The 10,958-nt window shown below is 46.0% G+C and overlaps 1 protein-coding gene across 1 annotated transcript; it reads right to left on the reverse strand.

Moving 5' to 3' along the window:
- Positions 1–8,542: 8,542 nt before the first annotated feature.
- CCDC71L (coiled-coil domain containing 71 like) lies at positions 8,543–10,355 on the reverse strand. The gene has a single exon (XM_074579185.1). It carries the CDS (start codon positions 10,201–10,203, stop codon positions 9,352–9,354), a length of 852 nt encoding a protein of 283 aa, XP_074435286.1. The 5' UTR covers positions 10,204–10,355; the 3' UTR covers positions 8,543–9,351.
- Positions 10,356–10,958: the final 603 nt, after the last annotated feature.

Here is a 10,958-nt window from a genome sequence, read left to right on the forward strand (position 1 = left end):
CCTGGGGAATCCTGGACTGACCTCATTACAATTGTTCAAAGTTGTGCCTAGAGATATGCGACTTGTGGCTCGCTACATTGGTGCCTGTGTCCTCTTCCTTTCCTTGCAGTGCTCTCCATCAATTTAAAAAAGAAAACAAACCAACCAAACACCCATTCTCAAACCCCATAACCATGCCAACAAACGCTCTAATATAGATGCTTTTATACATGCAGCAACTCCTTGCTGCTCATGTAACTCCATTCTGGGAAGCTGTCTAACTTTCATCTTCATGGGCAGGGTTCGCCAGTCGCAGCTCTAACAGGAAACCCCTTTAAGTGGAAACAAGCTCTGATGTTACGGCTCCCATAGCAGCAAAAAGCTGCTTCCCTGCATGACTCTCTCATCTCCTGGGGTGCCTGCTGCCCAGACAGATTCCAGACAGCTGTCTACAGCCTGCTGCTCCTGTTCACAGGCAGGCTCTGGCTCCTTCCCAAGCCTTGTCTTCTCTGACCCGCGACTGCCAACTCTTTGGGTTTTTATTGCCAGGATCATGGTATTAGATGTTTTTCTTACTGTCCCCATTCCTAGACTGAGAAAACTTATTTATCATTCAAAATTAAAATGAGATTCGGTTCTCCTTGGAGGCAAAGGAAATCTTGAAAGCATGAAATTTAGTGACTCACAAAAGTTGCAGGCATATATATATCATTTTAAAATCTTCTGATATTTTTTTAAGCCAATCTTGTGATGTGAAGAAGTAGGCAAAATGATTTACACGTTAATTAGCAACAGTGCTGAAATGAAATATTATTTCCTTGTTGAGCGCTCTTGATATTATGCAGCATTCCAGCGAGGCAAGACGGAGAACTGCAATTCTGAAATGGCGGTATTTTACACTCAGTGCCCAAGAGAAAATCGTACGCGGCGTGCAATGCAGGAGGGCAACAGCCTTTCAGACGCAGGTTTCAGACTGCCTTACTTGAGGGAAGGAGTGCCCCGAGAGACCAGGGGATGCTAAGCATCAGCAAGGAGGGCACGGTGACCCCAACGTCCTACCGTGGGTGCAGGAGTTGTGGCTGGAACAAGGACCCTCTTGCCCATCCAGCGCCCAACTGACCCCACTCATCTGTTCAATGATTCCTTTAGGTAGGTACCTACAAAACCCTGGACTAGGCTCTACTGCCAAGAAAATCACTGAAAATAAATGAGTTCCCAGTGCTCATTCATACATTGTTCTGCATTTATAAACATTGAAGTTACTCAAATAATGAAAAAAGAAGTCTAAGCGGCTTCCACCTCCGTTATCTTTTCTACTTCTGCCAAAAGTTGAACTTCCCAAACATTTAGTTTAACGAAAGACTTTTTGCAAAAATAAAAGATGTTTTGATAAAAACGTCAACAAAATAAATCATGCAAAAACAACTGGCTGCTTTGTGCTTTCCTCTTCTTTTAAATAGGACATTTTTCATGAAGTCCGACTTTTATTTTTCAAGATCATTTCAGGCAGCCCTCCAAAATCCTTGAGGTTTTGTTTCATTCAAATTGTTCCAAGTAGGATGTGATCACTGCGATTATGACTTCTTTTTTTTGAATAGGAAGGGGATTCTTACATACTTTGGAAATATGGAAGAGGAAGCTAGGCATGAGGAAACAGACAATGACAAAAATGTTAAGCCAATTCAGAAGAATACAAACATCAGGGGATTATTAAAGACACCTGGTCTGGTGAAAAGATGGATGAAACAGCTTCCATTAGATACTGGACAACAAGACGAAATTTATGTGCAGATGGAAGTCATTTATGCAGTTGTTACACGAAGGATCATTATTTATTGCTAATAAATGAGCCCCTTTGATGGATCTAATCAGTATTCAAATACTTAATGTGTTTTAAGAGCAGCTAGGGTATATTCTCTCTAGCACAACTCATTGCACTAGGGAATTTTGTCAAATTACATGGAGCTGCAGTGGAAGGCTGGAACGTGAAACAAGGGCAGTAAAGTAGACTGAACAATTTAAAAAAATAAAAATTGACAAAAATTTCCTGCACTTTCCCCTCTACCTCTTCCGACTTGTCCAGAAATAAGTATCGGGACGTTTCTGTTTGGCAGCATTAATTTAACAAAGATGAGAGGATAAAAAGCTCAAAATGACACTGCAATCACCGGGTACAGATTAAACAATATCAAAGATTGGCACCTTATTTTTTCATTGTGGATTTCAACTCAGTATATTTTCCTCCCATTCTTGTTTCTGATTAATTCTCTCCCTATTTCTTCTCTTTTTAAGAAGAGTACTTAGGATGTCTTTAAGGGACCACTTTTCAAGACATCTTGTGCTTGCTTGTGGAGGATGCTGTTGACCAGGTTAACCTCCGTAAGTCCCTTCCAACCCAAATTATTCTATGTTCCAGATGCACAACTTCCTGAGCAATGGATGCATCTTTGGGAAGAAAAGTAGTGTGGGCAGCACTCGAAAGAATTAAAAATTGAGTTCCTTAAAAGGTCTAGGGATGAAAAGAAAAGCTGTCTATTCTTTAGTATAAGCTAAGGTACAAAGTACTGAGAATTTATATGAAAAAAATCACACCTGACATTTACAGCCACATCAAAGCCCACTCAGAATCGGCACAGCACTATTTCTGTGCCTTCACACAAAGAGGTGCTCTGTGTTTCTTCCTGGAAAAAGTACTTAAGTGGAAGGTATTTTGTGCCTGAGCTGTTTGACCCTTCCTGCTGAAGGCCACTCAACAGCAGCAGGAGCAGCACTTCAGTCTTTCTGCGAAGACAAAAGATTGGTTTTAAGATTTTCTGCCTCTGGTTGCTTCCTCTAAAAACTATCACTAGAAGAGTAAAAGAAAAATTAGACAGCAATTCTCCTGAAGGAGCCAAATTCCCCTCGCAACCTCCCAAGACTGCAGGTGCTAAGTGGTGATCATGCCACAACTTTTTATATTAGCAGATTTGACAAAAGGCAGAAATAAGTCCACAAAAATCTCACTGGAAAGTGGTTTCTGTATGGGATAACCATTAGGAAATACATGAGGTAGTTTCCAGGAAGGATTGTTGCAGCCTTCAGACAATTTTGCTGATCCCATACAGCACGGAAATGTGGGACATTTTTAGAATATACATTGGATACAGCGGCATCAGACAAATAAAAACTAGAAAAGTCTCTTTAAGAGAACTGCTTTGGGGTGTGAATGCATGCGTGCATATATATATACACAAATACTACTTACAAGCTTTCATAAATTATTATATATACCATCTATAAAATTCTGTCTTTGCTATACATAATTACATTTTGTATGAGGAAATGATTAATATTTGGAACCCTTACATTGGAGCTTGGGCAGAGTGAAGGACCAGAGCAGCTCAGCCCATGCCCTGACCCACCTTTTCTGTTCTATTTCAAGAAAACTTGCATCTCTGGTCCCAATCTGTGCCGCTAACAACCAGTAGCTGGGCAGACACATATCCTTAGAGGAGGTGAAATGTGTTGTGTCAGCTTCCTACACAACCTGACACTGCTCAGCCACGGGACAAGCTCAGTTATAAATGGTTTTAACAATCCTGGGATGTACAAAGTGGGAGGTTGTTATTGCAACTGCTCAACTGGAAAAGAAAAAGCCTACAGTAATAGAGCACCTTCATTTTAGAACTCAAATGTATGGATTCATGGGGAGATGGAAAGAAACTTTCCTTCCATTTCAAAAAGTCTTTGAAAAGGCATCTTGGTTCACGCAGACTCAATCACAGGGAATCATCACACCAGGTTCTTTCGGTTTGGTTTCTTACCTCTCATCCAGAAAATACCACCCATTTGGAAACAGCATCTGGTATTTTGAGTAAGGTCCACTGCTGCCCAAATGTGAGGTTAGGATAAGGCTTGTGATAAGTACATGTACTTGTGAACATGTCCTCTCTGTCTTCACCCATCGTCCTATAGGAAGTTGATTTGGCATGGGCAACAGAAGCTGATAAATGGCTGCTCAGCTGCACAAGCAAACTAATAGGTGATTAGAGATGGCTGAAGGCAGAGTAAAGACAGAGAGAAGACCCTCTGAGGAGGTGGAAAGAAGCAGCCAGCTACACACTGGCTGGCTGAAAAGCTGTCTCTCAGCACAAGTATTTCACCTCCCATCTACTCCAAACCGTTCACTCTGTCCCTCTCCTCAAAACCAGCCGAGGAAAAGAGGGCAGGTACAGATCGTCTGCATTCCCGAAATACCAACAGGGGAAAAAACCCAGAATGACCACAGCAGCTCAAGGGATAGGGCTTTCCTGTTGGCAGTGTTTTAACTTCAACACTATGAAGTCTCACATTCTATAGTCTCAAATAATGGAGGCTGAAAGAGAACTGCAATGGAACCTTCCTAAAAGCCAGTGGAGAGGACAGGGAACTGCAGGCTTTTCTGTTTGGCTGGGCATCTTGCACACCTCTTGGAGTAAAAATGAACTGCAGGAATGAAGGCTCACTTCTTCCCTCTCCTACAGTGTCAAGCCCTACTTAGCAGTTTCCTGAGGAGTTTCGCAGTAAATAAATGGATAAACAAGACTCTTTATTCTTGATATCAACCCTGGAAAATATCTTCAGGTCTTTTTACATAAGAAAATGGCAGCAACAACCAAAGAACTAAAATAATTTTTTGGCAATTCTGTAACAATATTTAGGCACTAACATTGAGGAAATGTGCTTTATTTTTACAGTATGGAAGAATGGCTTCACCTTGATTAGGGGTAAGAAGTGTTCCAAAATTCTCCCACATAATCCTACTACCATACATATTGGACACTTCATGATGGTTTGGGAATAAACCATCATGAACAGGACACATTTGGAGTCACCACCGGAGCAGAGCCCCTACCACAGAATACTCCGGAATGGGTCTGCCTCAGTCTTTCCTCAGTTAAGGCAGTTATGCTCACCTAAAATAAATACCAGATGAAGAACCAAGGTGTCTCCTAAAAAACCCAATATCCAGAAACTTTCTCTAGCTTAGTGAATATTTATTATACAGAGTGAAATGGTTCAAGTTGTTACAACCTAGTCCTCAGGACACAGAACTTCAAAGTTCCTCCTCTAAGTCAGGCAAAGTGGGCACTGGAATTTGGGTCTTTAGAAGTCCAAAATCTCTGACCTTGATATAAACTGCCTCATTCCTGTGAGGCAATTCACGCTTCTGAATCTAGTCCCTTTGCTTCCACATCTCCTATATTTGTAGACACAAGCAAAACCAGAGCATTTCAAGTGAAACAAAACACTCTGTTCAGCCCAAAATCAGTGTTTTCAACTCATACATACTAATTAGAAAATTTTTGGTCAGTGAGACAAAAGTAGAGGGAGATGCTTTCAGTACTTCTGGTTTCATGTGCGTGCAAACTTTGGACACGAACTACACCATTGATCCATCGTAAATTAGCATAAGTCAACTGTTTTAAATAGCATGAAGAGCCCAGGACTCTGCCTTACTGAAGAAGCAGTATGTGAAAAATTATTTGGGATCAAAGTTGCAATCTACAAACTGGATTCACTCTGCCCTTTGCTTCTGATCGGCAAGGAAATACAGATACACACAACATCCCTTACCCATTCAGACAAAAATCCAAGTACCATAAGTCTTGCCTTCGGCAAATCCATACAACGATGCTCTGCATGAGGTTTGGGCATATACGGCGCTTGTTGTTTACAGGCTAGCAACGGATGGTTTCAAGGACCAGTTGTACACTTTGATCCTTTTGATGTGAAAAAGAAGTTTTTCTATGCCACATAAGAGTACAGGGAAATTTTTGCCAGGCACTGCTTTCTCCTTTTATGAGCTTCAGTCCTGAACAACGTGCTTGTACAGTGACTCAGAGAAAGGCACTGCCTCTTGAATGTAAACCCTACAGTAAGCAATATGTTAGACACAATGGCCATCTCAACTCTCTCCTTGACATCTGGGGCCATCACCCAACTCCTTTTGGCACTGTGGCATTTTGAAGTTCAATAACCTTTGAGTGACTGGATGCAAATTCAGATTTGGTAAAGGAAATAGCACAACTTCCGGTACACAAAGTCGTATGAAGTGAGCTCCTAAGGGAGGGAACGAGCTACCGCGACAGAAGTCTGGCAACAGAGGCTACCACAAGATTCCTGTTTAGTATGAAGCCATCTGTGCTGACTGAACTAGACTGGGCATTGTACACTGGATTTATTCTGGGTCTGCATTTTGTCAGTCTCAGAAGCAGACCCATACAACCGGATACTGAAAGCACTGAGTTAAATCAGGAAAATCACACCTCTCACACCACTCAGTGTCTGCATGGGAACAGCCACGTGGAGTCAGACCAGAAGTCCATCTAATCCATCACACCTTTTCCAACGGCATATGTATAGTCAGAGTACAATAACATTATTAGCCCTTTACATAAAATAAAACCTAAGGATTCCATGCTTAAAATTATCTAACTCAATATTGCAGCAGTTTTGCACACCCCTTTCCAAACTCCCTCAACTCTGGTCTACAGCTAGAAGGTCAAACAAAAGCCAACAGTACCAACCTGCCCAAACCTAAAATTGAATAGTTTTCTGATTGCTAAGCTTCCTCAGATGAGCACAAAGACAGAGCGGTAGGCAGGAGTTGCAGCTTTGAGAGGGAAAAGGGCCGGGGCAGGGGAAGCTGGACCACAGATAATCCTGTCCTGGATTGCCACAAACTGCCATGAACATGATCATGAAATTAGCTGGTTTAGCTTCCCTGTAAACTGTTAGCTTTCACACCCCATTCTGTACTCAGATCCTTTGCTGAGCTATTTCAGCACACTAATTTGCCAGAAAACCTGACTAAAGATTTCCCCCCCTTAACTGACTTCACAGACTGAAATAGCTCAGTTAAGAATCTGTAAATGCAGCTGCTGGAGGAGTTTAGACTACAGCAAAACTTCAATCCAACTTGCTAACAGGGTATCAGCAAAGCATACTATACCCCCAATAAAGCTGCCACTTCAAAAACAGCAAGTCAAAGCCCAACCAAGAGAAAAATAAGCAAGCCTTACGCACACAGCCCACACAACAGGAGTCACTCAACAGAGTTAAAGTTACTTCACTGTATTTTGTACCCACACAGAACGTTTCAGGATAAGCCTCCAAACAAGGCAGCACAGATTTAATAGTGTCTCCCGTATCATACCTCTGGCAGCCTTAACTCTGCCCCTGAAATTTGATCTAGCCTGTCCTACACCTGTTTACGAGCTAGGTGAAGAATGTGCACAAGACAACTGCTTACATTTTATCGTCTTTCTATGCAGATCTTTCAAAATACTATTAAAAAAAATAACTCAGCCTAACAGTAGGCACACTGAAGTCAACTAGACAGTTCAAGAACTAACAACGAAACTCTTTTAACTTGCATTTCTAACGTGGAATGCCAAACCAAAACACTTGAAACCTCGGCATTCGATCACACTGCAGTTCGTCTGACTGTATTTTAAATCAACGCAATTTCGCCTTTACATTTAAGCGGGTATTATAGCCAGAGAAACAGCACAACAATATGCACCCTTGAACCTTCATTTCCTAATTCCCTTCTGAAATGTGACGTGGCACTACTGCAGCGATCAGCAGGCAGCGTAACGTTATGTAAACAATTTCAAAAGCCTGATGGATATAAAATAGATAAAGCGTTAGCTCGGAAAAATAAGAACTTTGCAGCTTCAGTAAGTAAGAACTACAAAATATAAACAGGTTGTAGAAGAAGCTGGCTGCTTTAAGTTAGCATGAGCAAGTTTTTACAAGCAGCCTCTATGCATCAACCCATCTTACTGTCTGTCGACAGCACGCAACAAGGAGTCGACAGCCATCAGAAAAGAAATTTTAAGTCACCAAACCATTCTATAAATAAGTTGTGAAATTATTCATTCCACCGTGGAAATTGATAAGTTAGTCTAATTTGCCGGGACAGTAGGGACATAAACTGTCTATTACCAAGCATTTCTTATTCCTCTCCCAAGCACTTAAAAAAAAAAAAAAAAAACAAACATGTTCTCCACACACACACCTTTGCTCCTCACACAACATCTGCAAGACATAAGACCTAAAGCAAGCCCTTAATAAATCAGTTTAAAGAGAGACTGCCTATCGCATAGAATAACAACATTTCAGTCAAAATAATCAAGTTACATCATGAATTTTGCATCAGAATCTACTGTGAAACATAGGAGAAATTTATAAAACTAATTGCGTGCAAGTAATTATGTTAAATATGATTAACCATCATTAATCACCTCACAACCCCAGGATAACAACCAGCACTATTTTTTTTATGAAGTGATCGGGTATCAAGTCTTGTTCTTTTTGCAGAGAGACACATCAAGTGTGATATTTGGGTTGTGCGAGCTATTGACTTTTGGCTGTCAGCACCAGCACTCTATCATAGTTCACCTTCAGATACCTATATATTACTTTGATGAGCAGTTATATTCTTCACGAAGTCCAAGCTCATTGACATTAAGTGCCTAGACGGTGTACTTCACCGAGGAACCCGTCCCTCTGCAGTTTCATTGAACTGAAACATCACTTGTTCTTTGACTTTTATTAAGTTCACTTAGGTTGACCAAATGAGCTTCCCTAAAGTAAACAGGGTTATAAAATATCAGGATGATTCTATCTTTAGGTGCTCAATAGAAACAAATACTTAGTTCAACTAGAAAACTTTAAAAATGACTTTAGATACAAAAGTGTAACAATTATACTGTGCGATACATCTTTATATATCACTAAGCCCATGAAATTTAAAAAAAAAAAGTTTTTGCACCATCAATAACAGCCGCAAGTCTTGAACCTCCATTCTTTACGCATCCTTGATCAGAGTAAACTGAAACTTGGGAATGCTTGGGATTCAAAATACCCTGAGCACATACTAGTGCAACACCACAAAGCATATGTAATCCAGCAGAAAAGGGGAGAAGAAAAAAAAAATAGCAAGAATCAGATGGTGCTTTATTATACAAGCATGAAAGTAAGTTCCTTTGGAAAATAACTTCTTGGGTGGACTTCTGGACCAGTGAGGTAGCCCAACGGGAGAGAAAAAAGAGTGGAAGTGGAACTTGGTCCCCACGCGTGATACCTGCCGGACGGTCCCCGGGGCCGGGACAAGGGGCCGCGGCCCAGCCGGGGGCGAGACGGGGTCCCCGGCACGTCCCCTCCGGGTGCGGCTGGGGGTCCCGGCCCCCGCCCGAGCGAGCCATAAAGTGCAGCAGCGGAACACGATCCAGACAAAAAGCAATGTAAACAGGTGACTGATCTCGGTCTCTTTGTCCGCACCGCGGCCAAGGTGAGGCGCCGGCCAGGGACAACCCCCCCACCCACCCACCCGCGTCCTCGGCCTCAGGACGGCGGCAGCGGGAAGCGGCGCACCCGCACCACGGGAGACAGGTCCACGCCGAGGATCCGCTGCGCCCGCCGCCGCGCCGCCTCCAGGCTCCGCCGGCTCCAGACGCTGCCCCGCACCCGGATGGTGGGGAAGGTGGTGAGGCGGGGGGTGGCCGCCTCCCAGATCTCCTCCAGCGACTTGCCGCTGAAGGGCTCCCACGCGGGTCCCTCCGCCGGGCCGCCCCGCTCGCTGTCCGCCTCCTCGCCCACCGGCCACAACGCCGCCGCCGCCTCCTCCCCGCCCCGGGGGCCGTCGGCCGCCGGTGCCGCCGGCCGCTGCCTCGCCCGTCCCCTCCTGCGGCGCCGCCGCCGCCTCCGCCGCTTGGCGCTGCCACCCGCCGCCGCGGCCCGGCGCTTGGCGTCGGCGGCCGGCAGGCGCCGCTTGCCGGCGCGGCGGCGGGGCCGCTCCGCCGAGGGGGACGGCGGGTCGGGGACGACGGCGCGGCAGGAGGAGTATCCGTAGACGTCCTTGCTGCGGAGGATGACCGGGGAGAACTCGTGCTTGAGGCTGCAGAGGAAGTTCCACAGCTCCGAATCGGAGCTCATGAACTCCGTGGACTTGGGCATGAAGAGCTTGAGGGCGTCGCCCAGTGCCTTGGTGCCGGCAAAGGAGACCTGCGACCTCGAGTACACAACTTTCTCCGCCTCCCCTTCCAGCCCCCAGGCGGCGGGCGCCGCTCCGCCGCCGGCTGCTGCTGCTTCCCCCGCCGCCGCCGCCTGGGCTCCCGCCGCCGCTGCGCTCCCCGCCTCTTGGTTCATCTTCCCGGCTCCTCTCTCCAGCGCCGCCTGCTTCCTACTGCGGGTCATGAAGGCAGAGGGACGGGGCGGGGAGGGCGGCAGAGACGCCGAGAAGGGAGCGGCGCCGACCGCCACCGGGCGCCCGCCGCCTCACCGCGCCCCGCCGCCTTCCCGCCGCCGGGCGAGGAGCGACGATCGATATCCTGCCGCCCGGCACAAAATGGCGCTTTAAAGTCCCAGGCGGGGTCTGCGCGGCGGCCCGCCCTCCCTCCGCGCCGGGCGGTTGGCCCGTTTGAAACACGTCGGGCGGGACAAGCCCCGCCCCCCGGGCGGTGGAGGCGGCCACGGGGAGGGCGGTGGGGGAGAGCGAGGTGGGGACGGCGAGGGGTTGCGGGGACCCTCCTGCCCCGGGGGACGGGCCCGTCCGGGGTGATCCGGGCAACCAAGGACGCCAACTGGGAACTCTAGAACGCCGCTGGGCCCCGTTTCCCCACACCTCCAGTAGGGCGTCCCAGTTGGTGAACACTTCCCTCAGGGAATGGCGCCAGGCTCCCCCATGGCAGGGTGTGATTGCCATGCTGGCATTGCTCTTCGCTGCAAGGATGAGGTTCTTCTCAGGGCGGTGGGCAAAGATGGTTTCTTCCATGAAATGTGTTCAAGTAAGGATTTGGTTGGATGCTTCGATGGGCAAGCTGCCCTGGAGGAAGAGCAAAGGTTCAGTGAAATAACAAAAATGGGTAAACAGACATCATATGGTGATGCCCACCATACACTATTACATCCATCCTGTTGCAGAGGGTTTTTTTAACATGAACCTGTAGGCC

This window comes from Larus michahellis, chromosome 1 (assembly GCF_964199755.1).
Source record: "Larus michahellis chromosome 1, bLarMic1.1, whole genome shotgun sequence".
Taxonomy (NCBI): domain Eukaryota; kingdom Metazoa; phylum Chordata; class Aves; order Charadriiformes; family Laridae; genus Larus; species Larus michahellis.

Coding starts and splice junctions, on each gene's coding strand:
- CCDC71L (XM_074579185.1), bottom strand. CDS start 10,203: ATGACCCGCAGTAGGAAGCAGGCGGCGCTGGAGAGAGGAGCCGGGAAG.